Below are 16,346 nucleotides of genomic sequence, written 5' to 3'. Positions count from 1 at the left end.
AGGAAGAATTTAGAGCTCTGGCCATATTAGGCATGGGACACTGTAACATGAGACACCACGCTCTGGAAGATCCACTGCTCACTCTTGTTTAACTACTTAAAAACTTTATATCTGATGCAAAACTCAAACACTGTTTATTAGTGATACATAAATGATAAGGCAGTGCAAAGTATTAAAGATTTCCATTTACAGATACAACTAAGTACTTGTGATTGTGTCGTGGTTTAACCCCAGCCAGCAACTAAGCACCATGCAGCTGCTCACTCACTTCCCCCCCGCCCAGTGGGATGGGGGAGAAAATTGGGAAAAGAAGTAAAACTCGTGGGTTGAGATAAGAACGGTTTAATAGAACAGAAAAGAAGAAACTAATAATGATAATGATAACACTAATAAAATGACAACAGAAATAATGAAAGGATTGGAATGTACAAATGATGCACAGTGCAATTGCTCACCACCTGCTGATCGACACCCAGTTAATCCCTGAGCAGCGATCCCCAGCCCCCACTCCCCCAGTTTATATACTAGATGTGATGTCACATGGTATGGAATACCCCATTGGCCACTTTGGGTCAGCTGCCCTGGCTGTGTCCTGTGCCAACTTCTTGTGCCCCTCCAGCTTTCTCACTGGCTGGGCTTGAGAAGCTGAAAAATCGTTGACTTTAGACTAAACACTACTGAGCAACAACTGAAGACATCAGTGTTATCAACATTCTTCTCATACTGAACTCAAAACATAGCACTGTACCAGCTACTAGGAAGACAATCAACTCTATCCCAGCTGAAACCAGGACAGATAGATTGTTTGCCTTAGTTTGCATGTGTTTTATATAAGAATTCAGTACAAATGCTTAGTTTTGCTAAAGATAAAAGCTGACTTAGGTGAACAATTGTGTTTGAGCATGGTTTTATTAATTTAAAGGTCCGGTTGTCCTTTCACTGGAATGAGTATGTTTGTGCTCTCTACTTTTTGCCTGCAATCTTTGACGAGATGCCGGGTCGTTAATATATTTGCACATCTCCATTTTCTAGCATTGCCACCACCACCTCCTCCAGACTTCAGTCCTGCATTCAGCAACGTGGTGAGGATTCTGAACTGTGATGTTATGATGCACATACTACGGACCATTCTTCAGAGAGCAGTAGAACTGGAAACCCACTTGTGGACTGAAGCTATGATCCAAATGGTATGGTTAGCTTTGGTCTTCCTATAGTCATTCCTGTGTTGACCATGTTAACTGCTTATGATAAGATCAAAATATGTAAAGATTAACTCTGAATGATAAGAATTTACTTTTTGTCTCCAAACCTGTAGTTATAAATCTTATCAACAAAGTAGTTCTAATTATTTATCTCCACAGTAAACTGGAAGTGCGAAACAATAGTATTATATTGGAAATATTCTTCAGTTTTTTATTTTGCTTTGGCCCCTGTGTTGCCTCATCCCTGAAGCTGTTTCAAGATGTAATTCTCCTTGCCTCATCTTTTTCTTGAAACTTCATGTGCAAATAAGAAACTCTTTGATCATCTTAAAGAAATTGGAGTTGCTTCATCTTGTAAGCTGCAAAGTCTCCAAATACGTAAATGTCTTTAGTGCCTCAGTCATGAAGTAATATAACTTTGTATTTATTAAACATTTCATTTTACCACAGTGACTTTATGCTTTATAAAAAAGGAATTACTGACATTGTTGAAGTTTGGTGGGTTTTGTTTCGTTTGTTTTAATATTTATAGGTTTAGGACCTGAATTTACTGGTTGAATTAATCAGTTTTGTTAATTAGAGTGCATAGATTATTTAATTGCCTTGCCTTACCTGGTAATCTTTGGATTATGGAATTAATCAAATATTCATAGATTTGTATCAGCAAAATGACAAGATTCATGTTACCAATGTAAAGTGTGTGAAAGTTTATTAATTTTAGTGCAAGTAATATGCAGGAAAGTTTTATATTGTGCATTGTTATTTCACTTTCCATGTATGATCTCTGTACTTTTTCTCATTTCTGTGTTTTATCATGGATATAATCAGCATATAGTACAGAACTATATTAAACATCCTTACTTTATATGCCAGTTTCCCAGACCTCCAACAGTGAATGTGACTTACTATTTTTCTCTTTTTTTAGGTGCTTCATCTCCTTTCTTTAGGGTTACTAGAAGAGAAGCAGCAGTTACAGAGGTCTCCAGAAGAAGAAGTAACCTTCGATTTTTATCATAAAGCAACACGTATGTTTAATTTTCTTTAAAAGGGCAGAGTAAATTAGACTAACTTGATTTTATAAGAACTAAAATAAACTACAAGAAAGCATTCAGTGATTTTAATCAGAAAGGATTTACTTTTTGCTATAGAATTAAAATCTGCTAAATTTTTGTTGTTGTTTTTTTTAATTCAAATAATCAAGAAACCAGGTTTGGACTAGCTTCCTTTGTTCCCAGTTGCCAGGTATGTTGAAGAGGAGATGTGCTTCTCTTCCTGAGAAAGAAATAGAAAATTAATACTGTGTTAAATAACTGAAAATGGTTCTTTCTTCGCAAGAATATTATTGAAGTGGAAACTAAGAACTCCTTGAAAAATGACAGTGGGTTTAAGTAAACTGTCTCCATCTTTTGTACTCCTGAGCGGTACAATTACTGATTTACCTGCAAAAGTCTTTTACTATGGTAGTGATAATAGAAGCAAAACTTAGTGGTTATGAAATGTGCTTTTTTTCTTTTTCTTTACTTTTCCAAATTTCTACAGAGCACTTCCTAATCTTACGTTCAAGACTAGTGAGTGGGAGTTGGGATCTACATTTTCTAAATAATCTTCCATCTTATCTAGAGTTTCTGCTTCACTGTGTAAGAATAAATGAAAAAAAATCCATTATCAAACTAAACATAATTGTCACTCAAGAGATGAAACAGAGATAAGAATTGTGAAGTAAAATCATAGAATTGTTTAGGTTGGAAAAGACATTTAAGATCGAGTCGAAGTCCACCACTAAACCATGTCCCTAGAGCACCACATCTACATGTCTTTTAAATACCTCCTACATTAATAAATAAATACATAAAGCTGCTGAACTGTGTTTATTTAGTTTTTCAAGTGTTGTGTAAAGAGGTATCACTGAGTTTGAAAAACACTCCCAGTCCACATTTTTTTTATTTTTACTTTTTTCTTATTTTTGAGCAAGGAGAAGTATTATCACACTGAACGTATTTCTGTTTAAGAAGCTTCATGTCAACTATAGGAATACACTAAAAGTAATTACAATTGAGATGTTAGAGAATTATTTACCAGCTTTAGTTTTGCATAACCAGAAAAACCAAAGCCCCATTTATACATAAACAATGCAAAAATAATCAGTATTTTTGTAAGCAAACTCTTTTAAAATCACTTCTCAATTAAAAAAAAATAAAAATTTTGTAATATATTTGTCTCACTTCTAAAAATGTGCATTAAAATATTGAGGTTTTTTTCCCCTGAAGACCCATGCTTTTCTATTTTTCTTTTCTTTGTAAAGGAATGGGAAGCTCAGCCTTGAATGCTGTGAATGTGTTAATGCTTTTGGAAAAAATAAAGAGAGTTCCTCAGTTAGAGGCACAGAAGGACACAATCAATTGGATACTGCAGGTATACAAGGGGGAGTTAAGTATGATCCGATTTTAGTAATTTAGAAAGCTTTTCTGAAGGATGTTATGGTTCCTGTATATAACCCAGTGTTTACAGCTGCAAGGATTTCTTGAGAAGCTTAACCTGTTGGAACATTTCCCCCCACCCCGCCCCCCAGGCAAGATTGTTTCTTGAATACTGCGTTAACGCTTATGAGTCATTGTACTTGCTATTGCTGCTTTCAAGTATTCGGTCAATTTTTGCTTTGATAACTCTTTCCAGTAATGACATTTTTATACATAAACTTTATTCCTCACATTTCTGTTGCAAAATAACAGCAAGTGATAAGCAAAAGTTTATTAATCGGGAAAGCATTTTAGAGGCTGCTTGTATTAAGACTTGAGTCATATGGATCTGACTAATGGCCACATTGTACATTTGACCTGTGGAATTATTCCATCCAACTCACTGCCGTTACCCAGTAAGAGATGGGAAAAACTTCTAGAGCTGTGACACTTTCTCTAACATAGGAGGCTGTGGCTCCTGCTTAGCAGGAATACTACTGTCCTGTTCCGTTTGGGCTTCTTGTTTTGGGTGGCAAACATAGAAGACAGTGCTCTTGGAAAAGAGGGTAAGAATCCATAGCAGGTTCCAATACTATCCTCAGCTATTAAAATTGAACTATCCTGGTACATTAGGGAGGCAGGTTTGAAAGATTGATTTTTTTTTTTTGAGAAGTTATTCTTCTAAAATTCTAAGGGCAAAAGTAAAAATGTACTTTAAAATGTATATTTAACTTCGTAATGATATGTATAGTAAATGTAGAATATTTAATATTATTAAAACTTCAGGATACTTATTAAAGTAGAGATAGCTGGAGAAAGTAGTAAATGAAAATTGAAGGCTCAGTTTTAACTAATTTGGCATGTGCTGGAAAGCTTTCTGTTGCAGATGTATAGGTTTTTGCATTATTTTAGTGACTATTTCCATGGGATGATCCACATCTCGCCTTCTTGACATAAGCTAGCAGTTTCTGTCCACTCTTCTGATGTACAGATGCTTTAGCTGCTTAGCAGTATTAGTGCTAGAAGACTGGAAAATTTGGAAGGATTTTACTTTCCTTCATACTGAGCAGTGCTCGTCAGGTTTAGGATACAGACACAGCAGTGTTACAGGAGTGCACATACGGTCACAGTTAGATGTGTTTGTTATTTTAGGAGTATGGCAGTTGGTTTCATCCATTTGAAAATCTCAGAATAACATGAAACTAAATATCAAGAGCTTTAATCCTGTCTGTATTGTAATAAGAGCCAAACTGCATTTTATTTTTAACACCTAAGTCTCTATTCCTAGATGTTTGACACAGTGAAAAGATTGAGAGAAAAATCTAGTTTGACAACAGTAACAGCTACATCAGGCTCAGAAGCTACAAAAGGTGATGAGGTAATAATAAAAAGTTCAATGGAAGCCTTGTATTTAATGTTTTGAATGGCTGTTTTCAAAAGGATGCCTAAATTTATTGTTACCTAAATTGATATATTTTTAAAATACTTATTTCTGATATATTGGCTACAAATAGGATTTAGTTTCCAAGATTAATATTTTTAATAAATGAAATTTATGCTAAGCATGTTTCAAGGAATTACCAGCGGCTAATGTGGTTTTGGTTGCACTTCCAAGTTAAGTGAAACAACTGAGGGGGGTGAAGAAGTAATTTGTGTTCATTTCTCCAGTTCTTATCTTTATGATTTGACCATCTTTTTTATTATGTTGTCATTGTGCAATATTTAGGAATACAAATCCACTTAAAATTATGTCTTGTAATTTACGTGACCTACCAAGAGGTTAATCTGCTTTGCCTTGATTGTATAAAGACATCAGGCTTAGGTGATTATTCTGTCTGTGTATCAGTCTCTACCCTCTTCCCTCAAAATAACTTTTGAATCCAGTGGTCAAATGACACAGTGAAATGGAGATTTCAAAGATTACTGCAGTCCTATGAGTATGGGGGGGTTGTTTTTTTTTTTTTTTTTTAAATTGGCAGTTGAATAGAAAAGAAGAATCTGATTACTCTTAGACAATGTGCAAAGACAGGCCAGTTTGCTCTTATGCATTCTGTTTGGCAACAGCTTGTTGCCAGACAATCTCTTGGCTAGTCATTGCATGCATAGCTCAACTTAGCACAGCATATGCTGTTTTTCTTTTTTGAGAAAGGTGTCATATGATATCTGGTAAGGTAAGGGAACAAAATACAAAAGTCAGCAGGAAATGAGACTCTTGCAGTTCCCACTACTTGTGGAGCAATTTCCTCAAAAAATAATGGTATTGTGAATGGAAGTAATGTGTATAATGTTGAATTTGTGCCTTAAGTAATTGAGTAAGAGGAATTAGATTTTATACGTTTTAATTAAGTCTACCTGTGTTTTTTGAATTCTACGTTTCCAAAGCATATAAATACTTAGTTTATAGTTTTTGAAAACATGATAGATGAGGAAATACTGGAAGAAGAATAGTTTTCCAGTCTACAATAAAGAAGAATAGGGGAAAATACAACCTCAGATGCATAAAATGCTGCCACAAAAATGTAGGAAGAATCTGTTTGCTGTGTCATCCATAGAGAGTTCAAGATAAAATTTTCTTAAATTCCTGTGAGGGAGATACTGAATAGTCAGTAGGGAGAATATGGGGAGAATAACAGAACACCGGAGGAGGCTTGTTATGTTCAGCTCACTAAAGTTTCCTAAGAACAGACAAGCACCTAATTAAAATGGATCAGATATTATTGATCCTGTCTTTGGGCAAGGGATTGTACTAGTAACCTTTTGTGGATCCCTCAAAATCTCTTTCTACTGACTAGGTTAATGAACCTAGTCAACATTTAAGATTTTAGTTTGACATTTTTCAGACAGCAGTTACCCTTTTTTTTTTAATCGTTAAAGTGTTGTCAGTTAAGGAATTTAATGTCAGTGGTTAGAATGCATATAGTTGGGGAAAGAGTCTTCTCTTTTTTTTTGATGTTCTCTATTGCCTGTGATTTCTTTATTCTCTTTTATTGTAAGACACAGAGCACTCAGGATAAAGAGAAAGCTGAGCGGAAGAGAAAGGCAGAAGCAGCTAGGTTGCATCGTCAGAAGATAATGGCCCAGATGTCTGCACTGCAGAGGAATTTCATTGAAACCCATAAGCTCCTGTACGAAAACACACTGGAAGCACAGGGGAAAGAAGATGCTATTATGGAGGAAGAAAGGTAAGAAAAACCAGACATCCAGACTCCTGGTGGGAAGAGTTCATTACCTGCTACATAAGTTCATTATGCTACATAAAAATTTTGAAAGTACATTGAAGGGACAGATTATGTCATCCCAGTCAGTAAATTTGTGTCTTTATTTACTTTTAAGTCATGTTCTTTTACAGAATTATATGTAAACTAGCATGTGTATGCTAATGTAAGGACTTACTTTGTAGAGCAGCATGAGATAAACGATAAGAAAATTAATTATTTCTTCAAATGGTAGATACTTATATTGCTTAACATTGGAAAAAATGTCATTAGAAAGCTGCTGAGTTGACAACACTGTGATTTTGGAGGTGACTGTCTACCTTATATGAAAATTTCAGTATTTAATTTGGAAAGAATCTGAAAGCCAATACGCCTTAAGGTTAAGTTGCAGTGAAGAAAATATGCTTCATGTAGCTCAAGTTGCTGATATTTCTGTTCATTAGTTTTTAAAATCTAATTTCATACTGAAGATGTTTGGTTTGTATTGGTTATAATTTTGTTGGTATGGATTGCTCCTATTCTGGAGATGCTTCAACAATATAGTATGCCTAATACAGCTCACAATTTTGGTCTAATTGGGGTTGCACAAAACTAATCAGGAAAAGAGAGGTATCTGCTGGAAAAGTACAGATCACTTCTGTGTGCTTTGATCTTTGATAAATCTTGTTCTATAGATTATTGTTGGACTCTGGAATATGGAATATTTAAAAAAAATATGGAAGCTTATTGTGTCACAAAGCACTGAATTAAGGTAGTGGCATTCATTTTCAGTATGTTTTCTTCAAGAATGGTAAACAGTTTTAGTGTGTCTGTAAGATTAAAATATATTTAATCCAATCTACATTGAATACAGCTGCTTGAATTTCCTGCTGTCTGAATCAATTTCATTGTGTTATTGTATCTTAGCTGGCTTCCGCTTTTTATTTTTAAAGAATACTGCATTTTAGTGAGGATTGAGGTGTTTCTTTATTGTTTGGTTGTCATTTGGTTTTGTAAAGCACTTTGGTATAAAACCAGAAATGTTAGTAGTGTATGACATTTTTAGATGCCTGGAAGAATAGGTTTGTTTAGAAAAAGCCTTCTGATTATCTTATATCTGTGTCACTTATGGTCTTACAGCATGTCTTCAGCATTTGATTACTCCAAAATTGCTTTGGGTCCCAAACGAGGTCCATCTGTTGCTGAGAAAGAAGTTCTGACCTGTATTCTGTGTCAGGAGGAGCAGGAATTAAAGTTGGAAAGTGCTGCCATGGTTTTATCTGCCTGTGTCCAGAAGTCAACTGCCTTAACTCAGAATAGGAGCAGAATTCTTGAACTCTCAGGGGGTATGCAATTTTTCTTCTTTTAGACTACAAGCAGTTCTGTACCTAAAGCTTATACCCTTTGAACCTAATTAAACCCTGTATTCAGTTGGATTGCTAAATGGCTTACCCTACTTAATAAAAAGAAAGTGAAAATTTTTAAATTGTTCTAAAATCCATGCTTTAAAAATGAGAAGTGTGTGAAGATTGTGATTTGTCCCTGGGAAATCAGAAAATGCTTTAATCTCACAAGAAGACTTTATAAAAGTTAGAGATTTGGTAGGAGTGGTCACTCTGGAAAAAAAAAATCCAAGAATGTTAACAGTTCCTGTTTATTCAAGTACAGCAGCAAACTTTCCCAGTATGGAGGAAATACATTAACGTTATCAGAGGCCAATATGGCAGCCTCAGAAGGGTTTGGTGGTGGGGTTTTTTTTTGCCATGTCCAGGAAGTAATAGAACCAGCAACATAAAAAAATTGAAAAGTGTAAGCAAGGATCATATGATATCATCTGATGAATGAAAACAAACAAAAAAAAAGAATACAAGAGCATAATACAAACACAAGAGTTAGAGTTGCATAATAGCATATTGGTAGCAGGAAACACAAAGACCAACCAGAATTTTTTGTAAGTAACTGTTGATTAAACATGAGAGAGATTCTGGTCAGTTACTTAAGGGAAAGAAAGAAAATAAATAGAAGGAAAAGGGAAAGCTTCAGTACTCACTGACTTTTTTGCTCTCTTTTTGAAAAAGAAAATTAATAACAATTCAAGATCAGATGCTTGATGGCTGTTAATTTTAACGAGAGACATACAGTCCAGAATAGGATAAGAAAAGTTGAAACAATATCTGGATAACTTCAGTGTATTCACCTTGGCAATTATTAAAGTAATATTGAAGGTACTATCAGAACCATTGTCTTCAGTATAATCTTTAATTATTTTTTAAAATGCATAGAAGATAGTTGAGATCTCAGAAGGCTAATAAGGGCAAACAAGTATTTATCTAAAAACACCAAAAAAACAGAAGTGAAATGAGAAAGTACTAAAAATTCTGTCCAGCCTGGATGCCGAGAAACATGTTGGATGATAGTAATTATTGTTAATAAGATAATATAAAAAATAAAGATGGACAATAAAGCAGTAAGAAATGTCAAAAATGGATTTGTCAGGAAAGGAACTTGGTAAGCCACCTTAATTCTTTGACCAGGATAACTGGTTTTATGGGTAAGGAGAAAGTAAGCTAATTTATTCTCACGTGTGTTAGAAGTTTTGGCTCTGTCCTGCTTTTCATACCAACCTAAGCAAATGTTGTTTAGATGAAATCACCCCAAGGTGGATATACATCTCATCATAAAACTACTAGTTTGATTCAAGCACACTATAATATTAAATAATAATTAAAAGTTTGTCTTGGTTTCAGCTGGAATAAAGTTAATTTTCTTCTTAGTAGCTGGTATGGCGCTGTGTTTTGGATTTAGGATGAGAATAATGTTGGTAACACACTGATGTTTCAGTTGTTGCTAAGCAGTGTTTATACTAAGTCAAGGACATTTAAGCTTCTCATACTGCCCTGCCAGCGGAGGCTGGAAGTGCACAAGAAACTGCGAAGGGACACAGCTGGGACAACTGACCCAAAGGAGCCAAAGGGGTATTCCATGCCATATGACATCATGCCCAGTAAAGGAGCCAAAGGGGTGTTCCATACCATATTATGTCATGCCCAGTATATAAACTGGGGAGAGTTGGTGGGGAAGGGCACTGTGGCTTGGGGATTGGCTGGGCGTCGGTCAGCGGGTGGTGAGCAATGGTATTGTGCATCACTTGTTTTGTGTATTTTTTTTATTAGTAGTAGTATTTTCCCTTCCTTTTCCGTCCTACTAAACTGTCTTTATCTCAACCCACGAGTTTTACTTTCCCCCCTCCCTGATTCTCTCCCCTACCCACTGAGGCAGGAGCGGGCAGGGAGTGAGCGAGTGGCTGTGTGGTGCTTAGTTGCTGTCTGGGCTTAAACCACTACAAAGTTAACAGTGATAATTTTTTCCCTGTAAATTGAATTACATTTATTTTAACACAAATAAAAATTTAAATAGCTGTTATCTATTAAATATTTATTAATCAATATACATTCTCTATGTATCTGCCCATGTCTTACTATAAAGCTGAGTCAATCATTTTTTCAAATCCTGCTTATTCAAGCTAAGTAATATATAAGGAATAAGGATGCAGTGTTGAAAGATAATAAAATTGGAGGTCTAAGTGCTCTCAAGATGTTTTCTGGTTTGTTGCCTTTGCATGGCAAGGATGTTACAACTTGTATTTTAAATTCCTGCTTATTTTCAAATATGTTTTTTTCTATTTTATAACAAGGTATTGTTGATTTGTGGTCAGCTCATAAAGCAAAATGAACCCTATGTCCTATTTTTTAAATGACACTACTGTCTAGCAAATAGCTCTAAATTCTGTGTTTGTGCAGTTCATTATTCCTGCTTCAGTTTAGAAGTACACTCTTGAATGTTATCACATAGAATTCTAAAGCAAAGGGAAGTTTAGCATTGTTTCTTCTTTCTCCAGTGTATTACCCTGTCCTCTATCATGCTTGCAAACCTTTACCAAGTTGTTTTACTTAATAAGATGTTTTGTGTTTCCTCTTCTGGGTCATTAACAAATACTGAATAGTCCTAGGGACAGACTCCTACAGAATCCTGTTTGATCCATTTTTCTTTTTAACAGTGAACTACTGATACTGGCAATTTTGAGCCAGCTGTATAGAATTTTTATCTAGGCCATGTACTAATTGCATAATTTTTTTTTCTTTCTTTCTTTTGTGGTGCTCTGAAGTACAAATTAAATCCTATGCTCTGGTAGTCAGATACACTTGTAAGTTTTCTGCAGTGATATGTTGGGCTATTGAAATAATTGAAAAAAGAAGGGAATGAAGTTCCTTTTCCTAAAGCCACTTCTGGGTATTACTTATAGCACTTACTCTCTACTGCATGGTTCTCTGCAGCTCATCAGTTAGAAGTAAGCCTGCAAGAACTTTTTTTCTTTGAAGATCTAAATAAGTGGAAAAATGCTTGTTCCCACAGCAGAAGTGCAGATAGTGGCAAATGAGTGTTATACCAAGGTTCCCTTTCTTATTTCATTCTCCATTTGATTTAGAGCAGCTTCAGCATCTGTCAAATAGAATTGTTTTTTCAGTGCAATTTGAGTGTTAAGTTTTTTTTGTCTTTCCTCTCCCCTTCCCCCTCTTTTCCTTTCCCCTTCCCCTTCTTTTCCTTTTTCATTTTGTCAAATTCAGGTGAATCTGTTCCAAAATCATAAACAGTCCACCACATGAGATTTGGAGGACTGCTGTTGTTCAGTCAGTATTATTTACATATCTTTAAGGGGAAAATGGAATCTCACTTTGAGTGCATATGCAGCACAAAGACACCATTACATTCTCACAACATTTTTGCTGTTGAGAATTATGCAAGATTAATGAAAGATAGCTTTTACTTTGTTATTCAGCAGTGCTGTTCATGTCAGTGGTTTGAAAACATACGGGATTTGTTGGAGAAGTGCCTAATCTGTCTTGTCTTCAGTAGTTTCATTTTTTTTCATTTAAAAATACAATAACAAATACATTAAAAACTTGAGTGATAGTGAATCCAACCACAGAGCTAGTCCAGTACTGAAGAGCCCTTCTTTTTTTCTTTTTTAACCAGTTTACTATTGCTTTTGGATTTTGTTGTCTTTTTCTTCATATTTAGTGGAAAGCCATCAGTAGTTTCAGTGGGCTCTGTCTTGTGATTACTTTGGTGGAGTATTGGTCTGGAAAAGCTAGCCTAATGGGATTTTAATGTGACTGTGTGAACTGTGGGAAAACAAAATCTGAAGGCTTTTGTTCTGTGTATACTGTTGTTCATCTCTGTTCATACTGATGGGAAGTTACATTATTATTCTTCCAATAATTTCTTTCTGCTGTGTCTTTCTAGATACACTAGACCCTCTCTTCATGCACCCTGACTTACCTTGTGGGACCCACACAGGAAGCTGTGGTCATGTGATGCATGCAGCCTGCTGGCAGAAGTAAGCATGTGTCTTTGCAGCCTTTTAATGTTTTGTTTGTTTGTTTGTTTTTGTTTTGTTTTTTTAAAATTATTAATCTATTTTCCAAAACATCTAAGTGCACACTGAAAACACAGTACAGTAAGTGGATATTTAATTAAGGAGTCAAAACTATTTGTATTCATCTAAACATGAAATATGGCACAAGAGAAGTTTTGACCTGGTGAAGAAAATCATCATCAAAAGTTTTTAGTGCCTTCTATGACCCAAAGAAGAATCTCTAAGGAGTTATTAATTTATGCATATAAAACCAATGGGGTAAAATTGCTCAAGAATAAGAAACCGTATCTGGTAGGTTTATTTTTAGCAGTCCAATGAGAACCAGTAGGAATCTTCCAGGTGAGCGTTCTATAGCAACAGTACTTTGACTCTGAAAGTCTGTCACCAGGTCAGTACTTAAAGGGTGAAGCCTGACTTATTCCAGTGAGTCTTTAGATGAGAATCTGGCATTTAGAATAGAATATGAATGGTTAAATCTACCAATATTTCTTTTGGTGAACAAACTCTTAATGAAAAGTAAGAGGGAAGAACCGATACAGTGGTTAAATACTTCACTAGATTTCCGTTGTTTGGGGGAGTCCACAGTTTAGACCAAGTGTGTTGGATTAGAATGCAACCTGAAATATTAAAAGACCAAGTTAGTTAGCTTGCAGAATATAGTCATCCTGGTTGCAGCTACATTTGTAGCATTACAGAGAGCAAAGCTAATGCTCTCTTGCATTTGATTCCATGTAGGTCTGGCAAGTCTAAACAAGATAAATGGTGTGAAATAGTAATAGACATAATCCCACTGAAGTATTATCAACAGATAAAGAGAGTTGGGTCATGCAATTGGAAGCTACTTTATATTGTTGTATGATACAAACAATCTCTTGAGATTTGTTGTTTGTACTTGTGCCGTTTTACTTTAAAAAATCTGACTAAACTTCTAGTGCTTATCATTTACTTTTCTATATGTGTGTGTATATATATTTTCTTCTTTTTTTTTTTTTTTTTACAATAAAACATCAGTACAGAATAAATAGGTGCACACACTTAAAATGATATGGAAGTATGTTCCTTGAGTATAATACATCTGCTCTTGGCAGATCCATCTACATCTGCGTAGATCTAAGTAGTGCAACATTGGAGCTCAGTTCCCTTGCTCTTTTTAAGAAAAGATGACTTGCTGTATGGGTAAATGGGATTAAAATGGACAACAGGCTCTTCTCATACGGGATGGCACAGAAGGTTTGAGTATAGTCTTTTATTTATTACATAACAGACATTCTAACTTACTAATATTCTTCCAAACGATGCCTGCCACACCTTTCTAGAGTATCTGTGCAGCCTAAAATTACTGCAAAACACTTTCTAAAACAGTACGAATTCAAATGAATGGAGTATCTATGTAGTTGCCATGTATGAGGAAGAGGAGTTGCTTGAAAAAACATAGTTGTTTGAATGTGGGAAAATAAACATATATTTTTGTTGATTGTAACAGAATACTTTCCTAAACATTCAGTAATCATTAGAACTTCTGCAGATGCCCCTGCATGCACACTTTCTCTTATTGCATAAATGGTTTTTTTTTCCCCTTAAAATGTATGATTTAAAGCAAAAAAACCCAAACAAAACAACAAACCAAAAAACCCCACCTAATGATTACCTTAGTGCGGAAGTTAGATAATTTCATATCTGTCTTAAGATCATACATATTCAGTCTGAACATTAGTATTCAATTTAGTTGCTTCTATCCAGGCAAGAAGATCTGAATGTTGGATCTCTCTGTTCCTAATAATACCACTGAGACAGTAATGAAATTTGAAAGCTTACTGCATCCACTGAGTGGACAAAATTATAATGACACCTGTAAAAAGATCATAGTTATTTCTTAGTTTCCTAGCTAAAGTGGATATTGTAATATAAATTATCCTCTCTTCCTCTTAAAAGAAGGCTACAGTTTCATTGTCTAGTCATGAGGCTCAGTCATTGCCATGAATAGCTGATTATTCATTCATGAGATGTTACCAGTAGTTTTTCCTAAAATTAAATAAAAATATGTACAATCACTGTTTCAAACTCACTGTAATAAGTTGCATATGAGAGATATTAGATACAACGTTTCATTGTGTTGAAGATGATGTGAGAGAAAAGTAGAAAATTTAAGGACTGCTTGTCTGTAAAAATGTTAATGAAATTTAGAAGGGCCTTAAAAGTAAGGAAAAGTTGTCATCATTTCTGCATCAATGGTATACCATGCATTTTTGCATGAGTTCGTCTATGTGCTCAAAGGTTTGGTTTATTTTCATATCCAAGCCTGTAAAAGAGTTATAGATCAAAGGAAAAGACTTGTTTATTGGCTTGGATAGGTATTTGCTAGATAATAACACTTTCAATTACTTGAACATTTGTTTTCATGTCACATTTGAGCCATTCCACTTTCTAGTAATTTTCTTTTCAATATTGTAGGTACTTTGAAGCCATGCAGCTGAACTTTCGACAACGCCTGCATGTTGAACAGATATTTGACTTGGAGAATGGAGAGTATCTTTGTCCACTTTGCAAATCTCTGTGCAATACTGTGATTCCTATCGTTCCATTGCAGGCTCAAAAAATAAACAGGTGAATTACTAAATTGCATAAACTTTAATTAAAAAAAGTTAAAATGTCTTTGGGGCTGGTTGGCCTTTCAAATTTTTGGAAGTAAAACTTGGGCTGACCTGGATGAAGTCTGGATGAAAGACTGCATATCTCCTTATTGACTGTTCAGCCAAACATACTGGTTTTGGCAGTCAGGTTTTTTTAATTTTTATTTTTTTAAAAGCATTTTTGGATTGGCTATTTTTAGGAGCTGATATCAAATGAGAAAGTACCTAGATCTAGTATTTAGCCTAACACTTTATTTTGTACTGTTTGCTCAAAATTTACCAAACCAGCAAAACTGTGCAAATACTGAGTTAACATGTTTTGATCTCAATGTGTCCTCTCTTTTTAAAGATAAGGTGATTCTTTGAATGTTAAAGTAAAACCTGCTTTCTATTTCTGTTTTCAGTGAGGATGCAGAGGCAGTAGCTCAAATTCTGTCCCTGGCTAGGTGGCTGGAGATTATCATAGTCAGGATATCAGGCTACAGTGTGAAAAATGCTAAAGGTTTGTTACCTTAATTTTGAAGCTATTCTGTGGCATATCTAATAGGCCAGTACGTGTTTTAACTAATAATAACAGAAAACTTCAAATAAAGAATACATTTTGCTGTCAATCAAGACAGTATCTAATAACGCTGAGGATAAAGTCACGGCCCTTTCTGAGCTGATGTCTTGATTTCACAGTGCCCTCACCAATTTTCTGGTTTCTGTTAAATTCCTTCCATCTTCCCTGTAGAAAAAAATTTTGTACACTTGGAGAGGATAGCCAACAACTAACAGTCAGAGTTAATTAAACTTTTGCATTGACTGTGATGTAGTAAAAAAGAGAAAAATTAAATTAAAAGGGCCAAAATAAAAACATGTCTGAGTGTTTAGAAAACAGAAGGTATAGAGAATCAACATATTCCTTGCACTTTTATAATGCAGGAAAGTTCTTTTTCCTCACTAGCAAAGCATTCCTTTTAATCCTCATATTTCTGGGAATAGTAGAAAATGTTATTTAAGGAGGAAGGTTAGAAGACAGTCTGGCTGGTGAGGTCTGTTTACAATTACTTTCAAACCAGTTTAAAATAAAAAGAAGTCTTACCTCTGTTAGATTGCTGTAAAAGCTGTAACAACTTCTTTGCTTTTTAATGTGGACCTAATTTTTTTTTTTTCTGGAAGGAGAGAAACAAAATCTTCCAGCTTTCGCCAACAAGGGAATGGGGAACTCTGCTTTGGAATTCCATTCCATCCTTAGTTTTGGAGTTCAGTCCTCGTAAGTATTACTGGAAGTGCTTTCTGCATTATGTTAATTCTCCCTAAAATAACCTAGGTATACTTCAGGATTTGTATTGAGGGAAAGGCATATTATTTGTTTGGTCTGAATATGGGCTTACTTATACTTTTCCTTAAGCATTCACTGAATATCAGATCTATACGGGGCTAGA

The 16,346-nt window shown here is 35.0% G+C and overlaps 1 protein-coding gene across 6 annotated transcripts in view; it reads left to right on the top strand.

Moving 5' to 3' along the window:
- The window catches only part of UBR1 (ubiquitin protein ligase E3 component n-recognin 1), a 73,843-nt gene that overhangs the window by 40,503 nt on the left and 16,994 nt on the right, over positions 1–16,346 (top strand). For 4 of the 6 annotated variants that reach the window (XM_052782232.1, XM_052782229.1, XM_052782228.1 and 1 more), the window contains 10 exons: positions 1,033–1,187; positions 2,128–2,227; positions 3,505–3,614; positions 4,947–5,036; positions 6,653–6,840; positions 7,993–8,198; positions 12,157–12,250; positions 14,741–14,893; positions 15,324–15,421; positions 16,081–16,174. In XM_052782232.1, coding sequence (XP_052638192.1) covers positions 1,033–1,187; positions 2,128–2,227; positions 3,505–3,614; positions 4,947–5,036; positions 6,653–6,840; positions 7,993–8,198; positions 12,157–12,250; positions 14,741–14,893; positions 15,324–15,421; positions 16,081–16,174 — 1,288 coding nt within the window. The remainder of the gene's footprint in view (positions 1–1,032; positions 1,188–2,127; positions 2,228–3,504; positions 3,615–4,946; positions 5,037–6,652; positions 6,841–7,992; positions 8,199–12,156; positions 12,251–14,740; positions 14,894–15,323; positions 15,422–16,080; positions 16,175–16,346) is intronic. The other 2 variants (XM_052782231.1, XM_052782230.1) reach the window with 1 other exon arrangement.

This window comes from Harpia harpyja, chromosome 3, assembly GCF_026419915.1.
Source record: "Harpia harpyja isolate bHarHar1 chromosome 3, bHarHar1 primary haplotype, whole genome shotgun sequence".
Classification (NCBI taxonomy): Eukaryota; Metazoa; Chordata; class Aves; order Accipitriformes; family Accipitridae; genus Harpia; species Harpia harpyja.
The sequence above is the reverse complement of the archived record's forward strand: the minus strand, read 5'-3'. Positions and strand labels throughout refer to the sequence as shown.